The 19,533-nt window shown below is 34.5% G+C and overlaps 1 protein-coding gene across 2 annotated transcripts in view; it reads left to right on the top strand.

Moving 5' to 3' along the window:
* Window positions 1–19,533, top strand: part of LOC136036072 (NAD-dependent protein deacetylase sirtuin-1-like) — a 73,858-nt gene that overhangs the window by 41,350 nt on the left and 12,975 nt on the right. For both annotated transcript variants that reach the window (XM_065718037.1, XM_065718047.1), the window contains exons 8-12: window positions 2,590–2,754; window positions 6,000–6,161; window positions 11,026–11,143; window positions 12,714–12,788; window positions 18,232–18,428. In XM_065718037.1, the coding sequence (XP_065574109.1) occupies window positions 2,590–2,754; window positions 6,000–6,161; window positions 11,026–11,143; window positions 12,714–12,788; window positions 18,232–18,428 (717 nt within the window). The remainder of the gene's footprint in view (window positions 1–2,589; window positions 2,755–5,999; window positions 6,162–11,025; window positions 11,144–12,713; window positions 12,789–18,231; window positions 18,429–19,533) is intronic.

Below are 19,533 nucleotides of genomic sequence, written 5' to 3'. Positions count from 1 at the left end.
CCAGTTCTATTGTTGCAGACATAAATAATAGCCCTTATTATAGACATACTTTTTTTATTACGCAAAATAAAAAAAATTATATGAGGGCTGTGTATTGTAGAGTGTACAGTTTCTGGCAACACACTTGCGATTCCTCTGTTAAATAGTATAATATGCCTTAAAAATAGCAAATTCTTTAAAATGAAATAAAAGAAAAGGTTGCGTGTTGATTTTCGGTGCCGGATATATTTTTAAATACTAAAATATCTATGATTTCTGTTAGGGGCAGTCTTTTGTGTACACTCTGTTGAGGGTCAATTTGGAGTATATATAACTTAAGAATATACGTAACATATATAGGAATGTATATAACATCATTTAATAAAAATAAGAAATGTGTCACATTCCTTTGGCATAGTAAAGAATAATAATACCCAGGGCCGTATCCAGGATTTTTTTAGAGGGGGGGGGGGTATACAAAAAAAAAATTAAAAACACACAAGAAATTTGTTTATATTCATTTTTGTTATGTTTTTATGAGTCTGAAAGAAATTTGAATGAGGGGGTTCAAACTTTCTAACCTCTCCCTCCCCCCTTAAAAATGGTCTTGATAATACATTTGGCTTGTCATTTTCCCTGGGTATTTTACATCATTTAATGAAAATGAGAAATGTGTCACATTCTTTTGCCATAGTAAAGAATAATAATACCCAGGGCCATACCCAGGAGTTTTTTTTGGGGGGATATACAAAAGAACTTTAAAAACCCATCAGAAATTTGTTTATATTCATTTTTGTTATGTTTTTATGAGTCGGAAAGAAGTTTGAGTGAGGGGGGTTCAAACTTTTTAATTCCCCCCTTAAAAATGGCCTTGATAATACCTTTGGCTTGTCATTTTCCCTGGGTATTTTACATCAAGAGACTTATTTTTTGAAATTTAGGAAGAATAAGTCGCCTTCTATTATATCAGATTTCATCGCACCATTGACTGAGGACACGCTGCTTGTTCTGGCAACGGTCTTCTTTTAGTGTAGCTAAACAATTGCTTTATAGTTGTTATTGGCACCGTTTTTCCACTCTGTGCCAAAATTGGTAAGGACAAGGTAGGGTTACGGTAAGGTCAATGCTTGGTAAGGTTAGTTTATTGTAAGGTCAATTATCCTCCAAAATTGGTGTTTTCCGTTGGTTCTCGCTCTCAGCATTTTCTGGCAAATAATAAATTGCAAATGACTCATAGAAATTCATAGACTATTTGAATTACCCTTATTCCATGACCATCTACCTTATTTCTGTCCTAGGATGAATGGATGGATGGATGATAGACCATCTATCAACAAGTGAGATTACATCATTTTAATATAATATTGAAAAAGGCTTATGGCAGCGTTGCCTCTCACTCAGACTATCTGTCTTGGCTTTTTCTCCAATTAAATAAAAAAAACTAATTTTTTTTAGCTGAAAGTAAGGAGCGACATTAAAACTTAAAACGAACAGAAATTACTCCGTATATGAAATGGGTTGTCCCCTCCGCAATCCCTCGCTCTTGGCGCTAAAGTTTTTAATTGTTTTAAAAAGTAGAATTGTGGCAAAGAGTCAAACTTTAGCGTCCAAAAATATTGGATGGTTGAAGAAAACAGCATAAAGTTAATCCTACTGTTACTAATAACAACTCACCGCAGCACCAAGCCGCCGAAAGCCAACACAGCCGCGCTAGCTCCTTCTCCATCCCAATCTATTCAAAGCGTCCCTCTTTACACCCTCCCAGAAAGTGCCCATTTCCCTTAAAGGTTTCTTTACGACATCCCCCCACCCCAAGTGAAGGCGACCTGCTTTCCTTTTAGCCCTAGAAGGTTACACCCTTCTGCGGATGGTAGCCATCCGCAGAAAATGCCCTAGCCATCTCAACCTTTCTCTTGTTATAGCCCGAGAAAACGGTATTGAACCAACCTTTTCGTACAGCGTATTGTTGGAAATAGGATCATTTAGTCGGGCACCCAAAACAATCTTTAGGTAGTTCCTCTAGAAAACATCTAGCAAATCTTCCTCTGTTTTTCGGAGCGTCTATGCTTCAGAACCATGTTTGTCCACTGTCATCACTGTAGCTTCCAATATTCCAATCTTGGTTTGCAGACTTATATTCCTGTTCTTTCAAACTTTTTTCAACTATAAAAAAATAGCCTGGGCCTTGCTATTCTACATCTTCACCGCACCCACCGCCTTTACTAATAAAATTAATGAAGCCAAAATATACAAGAATATGCTTTAACCCAATGTATAAGATATGATAGATTAAAAACAAGAATCTATTTTATAAAACATTTCGTTCGTTGTCTCTAGACTATGCATTACTAAAGGAGTGAGGCAATTGGGATTAAATTTGGCATGTGTGACCCTCTCTGGCAAGAGGAGATTAAAAGGGGGGATGCGTTTGAAGGGGTAGCTATATATAGTATTTGTTTGAAGCGCCTATAGTTCTTATAACCCGCTCTAGAAAAGAGAGAAAGATAGAAAGATTTTTAGTTAGTAATATTGGTGAATATTGCCCTCTTTCATTTCGATTTTTTTTTACTATGCTGCAAAAATTGTAGTCTTTTTTCTTGATTTTTCCAGGTTCTTTTTCTACGGCCACCTGCATGCGATGTCAAAATACTGTGAAGTCTTCCGAGATTGAAAATGACGTTAAGAAACGGGTAATTCCAATTTGTCGGAAGTGTCATCCAGTAATCGATGATTCTACGCGGGAGGCAGTAATGGCGATGTTCGGATCACTAGAAGGTAATGTTCAGGGGGGATCTTGCTCACTATATAGCTATAGTAAAGAATATGCCAGGTATATAATAAGTTCGAATTATTGAAGATGAGATTAATCTTCAATTATCGAATATATTGAAGATGACATTAAGAAACGGGTAATTCCAGTTTGTAATGATTCTATGTGGGAGGCAGTAATGGCGATGTTGGGATCACTAGAAGGTGATCCACTAGAAGGTTGGATTATAAACAGGGTATGAAATTAACATTTTCAACAGTCTTATATTAAATCTGGAACTTGATACATCAAGATTAAAAAAAGAATGGATACGTCCCAAAGATACCAACAAGTAAGTCTCTTTGCATATTAAGGATACCCCCCTCCCTCACCAAAATGGCGATATTGTAACTAAATTTGGCCTACTATAGTTCACTATATTAGTCTAACAACTAACCAGTCCAGCTAACAACTGTCCAGTGGGATTCTGCTCCCTATATAGCTATAATAAAGAATATGGCAGGTATATTAATGTATATAATAACTTCGATTCTATATAATAAATTCAGTCTCTTCCGAGATTGAAGATGACGTTAAGAAACGGGTAATTCCAATTCCAATTTGTCGGGCAGTGATGGCGATCTTCAGATCACTAGAAGGTGATGCTCAGGGATCTTTATTGTTATTTAGTAATAATAAAGGATATACCAGGTGTGTTGAGACATAATAAACGTAATAAACTATGTTCAATATCTTATATTCAAACCTCTTCCGATCTTGAAAATGACGTTAAGAAACGGCTAATTCAAATCTGTCGCAAGTGTCATTCAGTGATCAGTGAATTTAGGGGGGGTGACAGTTATGGCGATGTTCAGATCACTAAAATGCAATGTTCAGGGGGATCTTGCTCCCTATGTGTCTATAATAAAGAATATACGAAGCATATTAAGGTTTAATTAGGTACAATGTATTGTAAATATAATATGTATTATAGATAATAATAAAGAATAAGATTTATTAAGATATAACAAATAATATACCAGGTGATGTGGTTTAAAAATTAAGCTTTACCAATTAATTAAGAAGAAGATTTTTTCTGAAAATAAAGCGAAATTAAACAGTTGGGGTAGATAGATGCACTTTGTATTTGGCCAAATAGATAACGACCCTTCAGAAGTAACTCAACTAAGAGTTGCAAATATTATTATTATTATTTATTGGAAAAACTGTCATACAAAGAAAGCAAAAGACGGAGCAATAAGCGAAAGAAAAAAAAATAAAAAATAATAAATACACACTGAGCGTGAAAACAACACTTAAAAACAACACAACAAAAAACATCTTAACTACTGGGCCAATACCGATCACCTGGGATGGTTCAACTTCGGCAAACAATTACATATATAATATAAATTTAGTATTCCAATTCGAAAAAAATGACAAGTCAATCTGGCAATTTAATGAAAGTAGGAAACTCAAAATCGCATTCTTATCTGATAAAATGATAATACAGGTAATCTGGGAAGAAGCAAATAAATATTTAGTATTTTGTCGATTAAACTATTGATGAAATCGATTAAGCTATTGATGAATTCTTAGCAACTATTGATGAAATCGATTAAGTTATTGATGAATTCTTAGCAACTATTTTAAATAATTCCAATTATTTAATAAATATTTAATAAGGTATTCATGTTTGGATCAGTAGACGATATTATACACAGGGCATTGCTCGCTATAGGGAGTTGATTTAGTCCACAAGTCCCTATTTCGAAACTTTTGGGGATAGGAACTATTTATGCACTTTTCTATTTTTGCCATTCTATTGTTATTCCATTCCATATTGCAGATACGCTATTTTGATAGTTTAGCGATAGTGTCTTTTGATTTACCTCGCTAGATACCTCTGAATAGACTCTAGGTCCCATAGTTGCTAATGCTGCAAAAGTTATCAGGTTAATCGGAGATAAAACACGCTTAGTCCCCCCCCCCAACGCAAAATTGGGATTTCTCTTCAAAAGGGATATATATCACTCTTTGTTGGACAGAGGGAGCAGCATGAAAATCTCGATTTAGTTTCTCGGGAATTTATTAAGATATGTTCAAAAGAAGCCAATTTTTTCAGCTCAACTGCGATGCTGAGCTTAATGAAATCGATTCAAAAAGAACATATAAATTCATGAAGAAATGTAAAACGCTCCCATGAAGAAAACGCTGACTTTTAACTAGATAGTGAAAACTTTTTGCTGAAATAAATACATCATATTGAAAATTCAGTGTTTTTATATGTATATGAGCTAAGTGCAAAATTCGATCATATTGATTTCAAATTCATTTTGTGCTAGTGTGAACGGCCCACAATTATTGCAGAAATTTTCTCAGAATAAAGTGTAAATAAAAACGGCTTGAAAGCTGTGTAGATTGTCCTAATAAGTTCAATAATAAATTCCAAAAATTTATTCAAAAAAAAATTCAACAAAAATAATAAGTTCAATAAGTTCAATAATACAGTGTTTTTATATGTATATGAGCTAAGTGCAAAATTCGATCATATTGATTTCAAATTCATTTTGTGCTAGTGTGAACGGCCCACAATTATTGCAGAAATTTTCTCAGAATAAAGTGTAAATAAAAACGGCTTGAAAGCTGTGTAGATTGTCCTAATAACCATAGTTTTATGTATAAAAAATTCTTTTCTGATTAGACCATACCCTCAGTATTAAGAGTCGATTCATTGGCTATTATTTTTATTATACTGATCATTTAGATAAATTAAGAGGAAGGGGTGACTGTTCAAATGATAAAGTACAAAGGAGATCAGAATGTTTTTTTGCCTCTTTGACCCTATTAGGTCCATTCATACCTGACAGGGCCGTATCCAGTATTTTTGTTGGGTGGAAGGGGGGAGGGGGTGTTACGAAAGGATTTTTTCAGGGGAGGGGGCCTGCAAAAAACTTCAGAAACACAGTAAAATTGGTTTATATTCATTCATTTGTTACATTTTTACGAGTAAGAGAAACATTCCAGGGGGGGGGTCAAACCTTGCCAAAATTTGTCTTTGTTCTTCTATATAACTATGAAAATGTCTCACTCGCCCTTTTATCTTAAACAGAACATACATAATTTACAATATAGAGTTATTATTCCTCTAAGTGATGCTTCTAATGCTCCTAAATAAGCAACATTCGTGGTTATTTTTTTTTAGATTTGCCTTTTGCTAACATTGAGGAAATTAATAGTGCCCGAAAATGATCCTTGTCTCCTTTTTCAGTGAATATTCAACCTCCACCTGTTTTAAAGCCAGATATAGTGTTCTTTGGAGAAGGACTTCCTGATACGTTTCATCAGTCCATGGAAGACGACAAGCAAGCGTCGGATCTTCTTATTGTGATTGGTTCATCTTTGAAGGTTCGACCCGTTGCTTTAATACCAAGTAGGTGTTTTTTCCAAGTCATTAGATTTAGTTTATTGTTAATTAATGTCTTTCTTTATTCATTAAGGTGGATTTCCTTTTTGTATGTAGTGTTACAAGGGATTACATGTTTTCCATTTAATTTTAATGGTTTATTACAGTTCAGAAAAGATAGCTTAATTAGGCTTATTAGGCATATTGAATCCACTACTACTAGAATCAGCAGCTTATCGTAGCAAGACAGCGCTTGAGGCCAAATCAGCTTCGCACACTCTTCTTCCACCGCAGTCTATTCAAATCTTTACTTTTTATCCCTTCCAGTGTAGTTCTAATTTCCTTTAAATCCTTTCTCATGGGTCTTTTCATCCCATCAGGGTCGAGATGGATATATAAAAAGGGCACTTATATGATAAACGCCCAACCGCTCAAGTTGTTCGTTCATTGACGCATCATGGAACCGTTTTTTTTTTCCGTTAGTTTCTTTCAGCTTAGCGTGAGACAAGACGAAGTGACAGAATAGATGGAAAATATATAATTTGGGCTATATATTTCCACGTTTGGGGGGGGGTAAAGTATTTGGACAGTGTGAAGTTAGAAAGCAATTCTTACTGCATTATATCCAGAATAATATTCTGGTCTTCGGAGTTATCTATATCCGGAATAATTGTACCAAATACATAAGGCATGCCGACCCACTATGTTTTGCCCCCACCCCCTCACACATAGCCCAAATTTGTTTCTAGAATATTATGTTTTTATCTTACTTTGGTATATTTCATTAGAATTGAGCGTCAGGGAAACATATTAGAAGAATATTAGGTAGTGGTTATATCGTACAAGTACCCCAAAATTCCCCATTTTTGGCTATCTGTCATCCGTACAATGTGGCATAGTCATCGTAACCATTCTTTCATTATAGCCCTAAAAAAAGGGTCAACCCATAATGTTAGTACAACTGACTGGTCAGTCAAACAATTACCTGAAATTATCCTTAAGACAATTCCTAAAACATTTAGCAAATCTTCTATAGACTTTTGAACCGCCCTCGTTTCAAAACCATACTTGGCCACTTCCATGGACGAGGTTTCAAGTATTCCAATCTGAGGTTGCAGATATACCCCCTTGTTCTTGCATACTTTTCAACTGTAAAAAGACTACCTGTGCCTTGCTATGCTACTTTTTACGTCTTTATTGCATCCACCATTGTTACTAATAACCACCCTGCTAAGTGAAGGTATCTGCTGGACAATTTTTTTGTCACTTAACATCCCCTCGTCATCCTCATTTATTCGTAGTCTCAGCGATTTGATCTACTTAACTTTAATTTTTAAGCCTATTCTTGCACCCTGATTTCTCAAACTCTTTAAAAACTTATTAATTTTGCCAACATTTTATCTAGGATACTCAAACTATTTACATAATCTGGGCTTAGAAGAATTTTACCTTCCCATTTGATATCATGTAATCATTTAGCCTTTCCTAACCCCTTAGGGTAAAGTAAACCAAAACGATCCCTATAAATGAGGATAGGACACAGACCTGCTGAATTCCTGATTTCACACCCAACCAACTACTAACTTCACTTCCTCGCAGCGTTATAATTCTCGTTCATAGCACTAGCCACTTTAGTGTTCTTGAAGGGTATAAGATATAGGATTAAGATATAAGGGTAGAACCTTCGCTAAAGCTTTTCTGTCAACTGAATTAAATGTCTGTTTGTAATCTATAAGACCGAGGACTGGAAGGACCTGATCATTCTGACATTCTTTAGTTATTAATCCAGTATTGAAAATCCGTTCCATACATCCCCTCCCCTTCCCAAAGCTAATCTGTTCTTCTCTAAAAACTTTATTAACAATATCTCTTGATAAAATAAGTGTTATAATGTTAACTAATCCTACAGACATCAAGATAGTTTATCGTTTATTACCGCACTCACTCTTACCACCTTTATTATAAAGGGTTTTAATAAAAGTTTTTGCAATATAACCAACTACTTCCTCTTTTTCGGGAATCCAATCTCTTTTGACTCTTAAAAAGTAAAGTAGAACTTTCAACTTCAAGTCAAATAAGCCCTCTCTGAAATTTATACGAGCATCCCTTCCATAAGAACCATATATGTCCCCAGGGCATAAGCTTCTACGCTTGCCCCCGGGCCCTGGGGTTTGTATCGACGATGGAGTTTTTGTTATCTGAACTTTGAATTATTTTTAACAAAATGGTGGTCTCAAAATTTTTATCTGATGCATTTGGGGAAAAAGGGGCGTGGGGGCTAGTTGCCCTCTGGTCATTTTTAAATCTTGAAAAGGCCCCTAAAGCTTCCGAATTCCAATCGAATGAGCTGTCTCTGAAGTTTATACAACCACCCCTTCCATATGAAGTGCCTCTGGGAAAAAAGTAATAAATAAAAATAATAAAACATTGGAGCCGTACGGCCTTTACTATAGGACACGCTATAGCGTTGCCTCTGGTCATACACACAGTCTTAAATAATTTATCTCTGACTTCGCAACTACCGTGGAAAATTCATTTACCGCGCTATCAGCACCTGAGGCCTTATTTTTTTTTTATCCTTTTTGTACTGTTTATAACTTTCCATGGCAAAAAAAATTCCTTCAGTACCTAATTTTTATCTGATGCATTTGGGGAAAAAAGGGCATGGGGGGCTAGTTGTCCTCTGGTCACTTTTAATCTTAAAAAGGCCACTAGAACTTCCCAAATTCCGATTGAATGAGCCCTCTCTGAAGTTTATACGACCACCCCTTCCATATGAATTGCCTCTGGGAAAAAATTAATAAATAAAAATAATAAAAACATTGGAGCCGTATGGCCTTTACTATGGGCAACGCTATAGCGTTGCCTCTGGTCATACGCACAGTCTTAAATAATTTATCCCTGACTTCGCAACTACCATTGAAAATTCATTTACCGTGGTATCAGCACCTGAGGCCTTATTTTTTTTTTTTCGTTTTTGTACTGTTTGTAACTTTCCATGGCAAAAAAAAATTCCTTCACTGCCTAATTGTCGAACTGTTTTTCATTCTTTCCTACATCATTTCCTATAAATTTATATTGGTTTATTTCATTCTCCATATGCGATGTCCATCTCTCTTAAATACTTACCTTGTTATTAATTGAGGCCCCATTTTTGTGCCTAACTGATACATGTTCAGATTGACTACTTTCTCTCAGTCTCATAACATACCAAAGCAATATCTTACTACTATCCCCACTGGTTTGATCTTCCATATTTTTGACGATTTCACACGTGGCGTCGTCTTGAATCGAAGTGAGTGTTTTATTAATTTTTCTTTTCAGACTTGGATAATCAGAGTTATAATCTAATATTTATTTCCTAAGAGAATATTTACTTTTTATTATATTTTTTTTTCTTTTTAATGAACGAGCAGTCATCCGGAATGCCTTTAAAATCAATCTACTCGTAGGTTGATTTCTTGACCACTTTTATTGTTACATTTGAAATAAATGAAACAATTTTTGCCTGTTGAATATTTTTATTTTTTACCATAGAAAAGAAATTTTACTTACTTACTTAATTCTTATGTTTTCAAAACAAAATATATATCATTACTTTTTTGGCTGTACAAAGGGCTTTGAAATCAACAAATTGAAAGGCTTTGAATTGAGTCTTTTTAGTCGATTGTAAGCTGTTCTTGAAGCCTGCTATCTGGTAAATATGGGGTAAAATATTTTCATGAGGGTCTCTAGAAAAATAAAGCAACAATATGCGAGCAAATTTGTTACTTGAATGAAATTCCATTAAAAAAAAAATCGAGAAAAAAATTTGAAACGAAATTTTTGTCTTTCCAAAGTAGTGTTTTCAATTTTTGTTTAATCCGTCCTCCATCCCCCCCTGAAATCAGTATATCGTGATGTGCTTTTTTTGCAATTTTGTCGAAAAGGTGCTTAAATTCTTTTCAGAAAAATCTGACTTGAAACTCAAATTTTTTAGCATTGTCCAGTCAGAATTTTGTAAACCACCTTAATCAGTCACTAATTATTGAGATATTTCGGGAAATTAACATGCCAAAAATTCAACAAGACTCTGCCTTATTTTTGGTCTTAACTCACTGGACAAGTAACGTGTTTTCCCTCTTCTTAGAAATCTTTTTTCACCAAGCCTGGGAAATAACAGGTTCAGCAAGAATATCCCCTAAAAAGGGATAGGACCAATAGGATAGGTGGATGGGATGAATAGAAAAGTCTTTTTCCCTATTGGTGCAAACATCCTATGTTGTGGTCGAATGCATAGCATCATTAAAGCTCACTTTCTTATTTTTATTTTAAATTCATGTATGAGTGTAGAAAACGTAAGGACTTAGTGTTTTACACACGAAGAAACTTGATGCCAAAACTTCAAATTTTACGCGCGAAGGAACTTGATGCCTAAACGCCAAATTTATGCCATGTAAATTTAGTTTTGCTAATGTTTACGGGTCCTGCAAAGCTATTATAGGAAATTTAAAATTTAATTGCAGTCACCTAAGTTCAGGAGCCTTAAGACTCAAAAGTTTTTCTTCTGGTCTTGATATACTTTAATGTCAAACACAAGGTCGTATCCAGGGGGGTTAGGGGGCTTGACCCCCTCCCTAAATGTTTGTCTTACCCGTAAAAACAAAAATGGATATAAACACATTTTTAGGTGTTTTCTCAGGGTTTCTTTGTGTACCCCCCCCCCGAAAAAATCCCGGATATGGCCCTGGTTGAACCTCTAGTGTCCGGACATAGCCCGATTTGACATTTCGCACCGTTACGTTTACATTTACAGACATTTCACCATTAGATATAGTCACCGGACATGGGACGTTTTACATGTCATCTAGTATAACCTCATATGTACTATATTTTTATTCTTCCCTTTTAGCGGCTGTTCCACCATCTGTACCTCAAATTCTAATCAATCGAGAGCCTTTGCGGCACATGACATTTGATGTTGAGCTTCTTGGAGATTGTGACGTGATCGTTAATACACTATGTCACATGTAAGTTAGGCTTTTGGTTTTCTTTCTCTTTTTGGATTAACTTCTTAGATATTGAAAAGGTGATATTTAGATATAGAAGATAGATGTTTAATTGTATAAAAAGAGGCATTTTGAGATTAGAAAAAAAAGGATTACCGTAGCATCCTTGTAGCTATATTTTCTGTCTGAATAAAATTAGTTTTGATGTCTGTTTTTTTAATAGATAGATAGACAGATTGATAGATTTATTCACACGAAAGCCCGATTGTGCCTTGGTTACATACACAAAACAAGCAAAAAAAAAATACAGTAAAAAAACATGGACTGAAAAGACACTAAACTAATTATTTAAGAAAATCATAACGATGCATTATACCTATCCGGACGAACTTTTCAATGTCATTTATACTTAAGTAACACCTACTTCTCAAAATTTCCAAAACCCAATATCTTACTAACTTTATATTTGCCTTAACTTTTTGCTTTGTCTTTTTTTGTTCTTTTCCGAGTGTTGGAATGGGTGAATTCAATGTTTTTAGATTAAAAAAGACTGCATGATTATTTTAGACACCATTTTGAAGCGATCTAAGCAAACATGTACCGCCATTCTCTTTGCTAAAACACAGTTGCACAACACTTGAACACTCAATATACGCCACACTTAAACATATATTCTTAAGCATCTCTTCCCAAAAGTACTTAAAACGTTAAGCTTCTCTAGCAAAACATATTGACTTCATTAATCTTATATAAAAAGTAAGATTTGAACATCTAAAATAACTACGGATATTGGGTACAACTGTTCGATTTATTGTTATATTTTTTTTTTACTGTAAAACATATTGCTGTGAAATTAGATGTAGTAACAATAATTTTAATAATTAGTTTAGATCGAGGCTGTATATAGGGAGGGGGATGACAGGTGATCTGAGCCCCCCCCGGAATGTTTGTCCGACTCGTAAAAAATGTAACAAAAATGAATATAAATAGATTTTAGTGCTCTTTTTAAGTTTGTTTGTAACCCCCCCCCCCAAAAAATTATTTTGTAATCCGCCTCCACTGGAAAAAAAAACCTGGATACGGCCCTGGTATATATAGATATATGTTTATTGACTATTGGTTTTGAATATTTATTTTTCAAGAAAAGATAAATTTAAACCCAGATAATATTTTTTTTCTCTACAAAAATTTTGAAACATCTTTTTTCTTCTGATCTCAAAATATTTTTCATAAACATATATCTAAAGTATAGATATATGTTTAACCTCACTCTCGCTCAAAGCTTGAAGCCCCAAACAATTCTTTTGACTTCAAACACTTAGTTTCAGCGAAAACTTTGCAAACTTGAGCAAACTTTAATGTATTTAGACCTTGCTTCGTGGGCAAAAAAAAAAACAGTGTGGGTAGGCTGTGATACTAAAAAGTTTTGGCTAGCAATTCACAGATTTTGTATTTGCTGAAATAATTTACCCTAAAAATAATATAGGCTCAAATTCTTTAAATGTTCGCAAGAATTGGTTTATTTTGTAAGTTTCTTTACGATAGCGACATATTTAAAAAAAACTCTTTACTTTATCAACCCTTATTTCAGGCTTGGCGAAGACTGGAAAGAACTGTGCCAAGAAGAACCTCTCAATGAAATAACACAGTTACCAAAAGATTCCTGGTAAGCAGAAAATGCATAATTCAGTTAATAGTGTTCTAAAACCAAATGAGGAACATAGACCTTTCTAAATGACGAGATTTTTTTTCGAAAAAAATTGAAATTATTTTATTTCGTTCGTTTTTGTCGTATTAATGTCAGGGACGAATTCAAAATAGTTAATAATAATAGTAAATAGTTTATAGTTTTAAAAACCTTATTATTCTAATTAAACGGCCTTGTGTTTCAGGAGTCATTCTTAAATAATTTAAACAAAAAATTAAACTTTAGCTTAAAGAGCATGGTGTTGGGGGGAGGGCAACCCCTCTCATATAAGTAATAAGTTACGCCCGTTTTAAGCTTTGATATTGATCCTTACTTTTCAGTTGAAAAATAATTTCCGCGAATAGGCCCGCTCCCTAGTAGAAACTTGCTCCCGCAGAGAACTCACTCTGGAGAATTAATTCCTTGGAAAAATGCCTAAACGGAAAATTCTCCCGTAGAAAATCCCTCTCCCCCTACGGACAGATAGTCTAGACAATTCTAATGCGGTAAAAATTTTGCCCTGGACAATTCCCCTCAACATATCCACATGTAGAATTGAGTTGGCAAAGAAGAGACAAGTAAAATGAATCTCATATAAAAATTCTGGCAAATTCTCTCTAGTGTAAAAGTTTCCCTGGAAATTTCGCCACCGGAAACTTCCCTCCCCACGAAAAAATCTCTCCATGGAAAATCCTTCCAGAAGAAAATTCTCCCCTCCCTAAAAATGTCTGTATACTTCCCAATAACAAATACTATACATAAACAATTGGAAAATTTCATCACTTACAGATGTTTCCCCCATGGGATGTGGGGGGTCATGTTATCCCCAAAGGCATGGCTATTGAACTTTTCAACTATGCTGTACAAAATGGCTGTCAAAAATTTTTTATTGAACGGTTGTGGGGAAAAAATGGCTGTGTTAGTGGGGGGGGGGCTAGTTCCTCTCCAATCTGTTTGGTAACTTAAAAGAACACTAGAACATCTAATTTCCGTTCAAATGGCTATCAGTTCGATGCAACCCTCTCCCTTTGGGGAAAGTAAAAGAACAAATAGACAAGTCTGTGGCTTTTTCCTGTGTTGAATAAAATAATAATAAAAAAAAAACTCATCCGTGATCTTTCTTCTGGCCAAAAATACAAAATTTCATGTTTTTGCAGGTGGGAGCTTGAAACTTCTACAGTAGGATGTATGGAAACACTGAATCTGATTGTGTGATTTTCATTAAGATTCCTTGATGTTTAGGGGGTATTTCCCCCCTTCATCGAAAATTAAACAAATTTCCTCATGCTTATAGCTTTTGATGGGTAAATCTAAACTTAATGAATATTATATATTTGGAATCAGCATAATAAGTCGGTTCTTTTGATATAGCTATTGATGTCACAATTCCGTGTTTTAGAGTTTCTGTTGCTATTGAGCCGCTTCGCTCCTTACTTACAGTTGGTTACAACGAAGTGTTTGATTAGTAAGCAACAAATTAAGCAAAGACGTTTTCAAAAAGTCATCAAACCCTGTCCACAAGAACGTATTGGGTATCATGCCGAAATAAAAGAACTATCTATTAATTTTAAGGCAATAGCTTTCAAAAATGGCAAAGGGGTCCGGGGGTTAAAGGGGATCATGTTAAAATAAAAGAACTGTCTACTAATGTTATAGGTGATGGAATTGAAAGATGCCAAAGGGACCTGGGGTCAAATGTTTGCAAAAATTTTTAAATCTGACGATTAAAGTCTAAACACTTTGTATTTGGGGAAGGGGGAGGGAGTCTAGAGGCTAACAGTGAAAACAATACTAATTTAGCCCTGTCCGTGTTTCGAAATTTCCAAGAGCTTCCAGGAGTTTGGATGGTGGACAGCAGTTCGGGGAGTGATTAAACTAGTTTAAGGGCAATTAATTAGCTACAGCAGTAGTTATCATCAACAATGTTTCAATCCGAAAAGCTGCCGAAGAAATTGAGGTTAAGAAATCTACATTACAGGATTATGTTAAACGTTCAAAGAATTTACTAAACACTATAGCTGAAACAGCATTCATTTCCAATGTTCTAATGCTCACCGGGAAAAAAGTATATTTCTGGACAGCTGTGCTAGAAACAGTACAGTTGATTTATGAAAAAAAAAGATGCCAAAAATAAGAATCTCACTCTTAGATGCGTTGAAATACAAACCTATTTTTCCATGTTCGTGACTAAGCACGTAAAATTTTCCTCAATTGATAACAGTGTCCAGCTAAGGTTTAAAAATCATCAGCATAATTAAGGTGAGAAAGGTAGAAGACCTTCTTGGTATATGTAGGCAATACGGAGTCGGAATCTCGTCGAATCCATCCAGCACAGAGAGGCTTCACCAAACGGTTAGTTCACAGGAGGCGCATCAATTGCAGGTATTCCCTAGGTCAGGAGGTAGGGTTGGGGGGGGGGTGATTCTTCGGTTCCTTCTTCGAAATTCTATATAGGTGTCCTCCAAGTAGTCCGTTAATTTAGCAGTGATTTACTACCAAACTCATCCACGATATCTTTGAAAGCTGACATAACGCCACTAATAGGAAGAAATGCAAGAGATGACATCATCTGAGCCTTCAAGTCACTTCTGTACCGCTCCTGTAACCCAAGCGCTTGAACTTTTATATAGACGCTCTAATGCATGTGGAAAAAAACAGCCTTTAATGTCTGCTGTAAGAAACGTCATTTTAAGGCGCTAATTCACTCATTTTCATAATCTACCTTCGCTGACTAGGAGGAGTTTTGGAGAATCACTTTCATTAACCTGTATCCTACGCTGCTATGATAACTGAACTCCCAATGCTCAAAAACATGAAAAGAAGAATTAAATGAAATAAGGTATAAAATGGATGCTACAGGATATTCTACACTAAATTTTCTACGTGAATTTTAGAATGTAGTTAGAATATTCCAGAATTCCCTCCTTTCTTTCTTCTGTTTTATTTGTTTTAATTTCCTTTGTCTGCTCCATTGTACACGTAAGAAGAATTTTCCGGGAGAACACGCCGGACTCACTGATCACTGCTCATTTTGGATTTGGTTTTATTTTCGTTATTTATAAGATTTTATAATATATAACACTAGCAAATGAAATAATTGAATCGACCTGATACTCTTGATTTTCTTCTTTTTTTTATCTTTATTGAATTAACACCAGACATCCGCAGGGGGGCATTCGGGATCAGGTTCCAAAGAAATCTGAAAATGTTTATAAATCCTTAATATCGTTTATATATATATATATATATATATAATATATATATTATATATATATATATATATATATATATATATATATATATATATATATATATATATATATATATATATATATATATATATATATTAATACAGTTTTTTTACCTACCCCCCCTCCCATATATGAAAGTCTTGCATGTGTGCTCTGCTGCGGTATATGCCTTCCGCGATTAAAAGGCTTATTAATGGTTTCTTTTATAAATAAACTAATATATATATATATATATATATATATATATATATATACATATACCGGTGGATCCAGGGGGCCGGGGTCCCTGCCCCCCAGAGATTTTTTCTGGTGCCCTATTTCAATGTTTTTTTTTCTTTTTTCACTCGTTTTTAGAATAAATTTGTCAATTAGGTCAATTATTGGCACCTTTATATATATATATATATATATATATATATATATATATATATATATATATATATATATATATATACATATATATAACATATATATATATATATATATATATATATATATATATATATATATATATATATATATATATATATATATATATATATATATATATATATATATATATATGTGTATATATATATATATATATAGGTCTTCACAAGAAAGTCCGAAAGTATGAAAAGTGAATTGAAGAAAAACTGAATTGAAGAAAACCTATATAGCTCTATTTGAAATGTCGAGTATCATTTTTATAGTTCCGTGCCTATGGAACTATAATGAAACAAACCAGATGATGGATCTCTTTTAGTTGACTCCTTAGCTCTTTTGGTGACACTTTCGTATTATTTGAAGGTTTTTATGGCACTTGGTATCTACCAAGTGACATATAGCCATCACAGATTCTGTCGGTTGGTCTGTCGGTCCCGGTTTTGCTAGACTAGGCACTTCCAGGTAAGCTAGGACGATGAAATTTGGCAGGCGTATCAGGAACCACACCAGATTAAATTGGAAATTTTCATTTCCCCGATTAGACCATCTGGGGGGGGGGGGGGGGTGTTGGGGACGGCTAAATCGGAAAAATTAGAAAAAATGAGGTATTTTTAACTTACGAATGGGTGATCGGATCTTAATGAAATTTGATTTTTAGAAGGATATCGTGTCTCAGAGCTCTTATTATAAATCCCGACCGGATCCGGTGACATTGGGGGGAGTTGGGGGGAAACCGGAATTCTTTGAAAACGTGAAAATTGAGGTATCTTTATCTTACGAATGGGTGATCGGATCTTAATGAAACTTCATATATAGAAGAATCTTATGTCTCAGATGCTCCATTTTCAATTCGAATCGGATCCGAGGACATAGGGGGTTGGAGGGTGGAAACAAAAATCTTTTAAAACGCTTAGAGTGGAGAGATTGGGATGAAACTTCGTGGGAAGAATAAGCACAATTCCTAGATACGTGAAAAACATAATCAGACTGAATCCACTCTCTTTGGGGGAGTGGGAGGGGGGTTTTAATTCGGAAATTTTTTTTTAGGTATTTTTAACTTAAGAACGTGTTACCGGATCTTAATGAAATTCGATATTTAGAAGGAACTCATGCCTCAGAGATATTATTTTAAATCCCTTCCAGATCTAGTGACATTGGGGGGAGTCAGAGGGGGAAACCGGAAATCTTGGAAGACGCTTAGAGGGGAGAGATTGGGATGAAACTTGGTGAGTAGAATAAGCAAATGTCGTAGATACGTGATTGACATAACCGGACTGGATCCGCTCTCTTTGGGGGGGATAGGGGGGATCCAGTGCTTTGGCGAGTTCGGTGCTTCTGGACGTGCTAGGACGATGAGAATTGGTAGGCGTGTCAGGGACCTGCACAAATTGACTTGATAAAGTCGTTTTCCCCGATTCGACCATCTGGGGGGCTGAAGGGAGAGAAAAAAAATTGAAAAATGAGGTATTTTTAACTTACGAGTGGGTGATCGGATCTTAATGAATTTTGTTATTTAGAAGGACCTCGTGTTTCAGAGCTCTTATTTTAAATCCCGACCGGCATTAAGTCTCTGATTTTACTTTTAAATCAATCTATTTATTCTTAGAATTTTGCTAGAGTTCATGCCATATGAGCTCTTGGCTCTTCCAACCTCGTCACAAGTGCCATATTAGCTCTTGTTATTATTGTAATTATAAAACTATTATGAATACCGTTTCTCACGGGGGTATTTTTTCTTGTTTTAGGGAGAAACCCGCAAAAGAGCTAACTGTCACTGAAACATCAACTACAGAATTGTCTCTCAAGTCTATTGCAGAGGTACCACTTAAATCAGAAGGCAGCTCCTCGCGGAAGACGGAGGTTGTTACTGAAGAAATAAGTGAAGTGGGTTTTGAAGAAGAAGATGAAGATACATACATAAATGTAGCAGATTTGTTGCCCAGTGAGTTTTTCTTTCAAAAATTTGCCGAGATTGCTTTTAAATTGAATGTCATTAATTCAATTTGTAATTACATTTCTAATCTGTTTTGTATTATGCCTGCACAAAAAACTAACTTTCTTTGCTTTTAACTGTAATTTTGCTTTGGTAGTTTGACTTCATATGACCCAATAAAAAAACATCTTGGATTAATTAAATATCCAGTTCACTTTTTTTTTTATTAGAATTAAAAACTCAGTTCTTTGGCTAGCAAAATTATACTTTAAATAAATAAGACTTCCGTGTCTATACACTGGAAAAAATCCACTAATTATTTTTTTTTAGATAAATATGAAATCAAAAAGAAAGTTTTTTTCAATTGAAATAATAAATGGTATTAAAACTTAAAGGAAGAACGTATTCTGTACATTAAGGATGATACTCCCCCGCTCTTTGCCATAAAGTGCGACTAGTTTGGTAAAATTATAGCAGATCATATAACTGGCTTTCCTATAAAGTTAATATACCAATCGTTGCCTTATTTTTATGCTTTTTATGAATATAATAATCGCTTCTACCTTAAATTGAGATTTAAACACTTTTTGAGCTCTTAAAAATGACGAATTTTCAAAAAATTGTGATAGTTCATATAACTGACTTACCAATAAAGCGAACATACCACTTGATGCCTTTTTTATGTTCTTTATGAATATAATAATCGCTTCTACCACAAATTCCAATTTAAGCCCTTTTTGAGCTCTTAAAAATGACGAATTTTAAATAAAGTATGACTTATCGCTCGTTTTCCACAAAATAATACTACGTTTTCTCAGCGCCGTCTTTTCCATCATTTTTAAAATATTAATGCTACATGTTCTCAGTGCTAATATTATTTATAATAAGGATAGTTTAGGTTAGGTTAAAAAGTGCTTAAATTTGAATTTAAGGTAGAAGCGATTATTGTATTCGTAAAAAGCATAAAGAAAAGGCATCAAGTGATATGTTCACTTTATTGGTAAGCCAGTTATACGAACTGCTATAATTTTTACCACTAGTTTTTTTAAAAGAAGCATTTTAGAGTGAAAAAATATAGCCAAGTTAGTATTTGTCAAGTGTTTTTTTTATTTAC

Source organism: Artemia franciscana, chromosome 2 (genome assembly GCF_032884065.1).
Source record: "Artemia franciscana chromosome 2, ASM3288406v1, whole genome shotgun sequence".
NCBI classification, from domain to species: Eukaryota; Metazoa; Arthropoda; class Branchiopoda; order Anostraca; family Artemiidae; genus Artemia; species Artemia franciscana.
The sequence above is the reverse complement of the archived record's forward strand: the minus strand, read 5'-3'. Positions and strand labels throughout refer to the sequence as shown.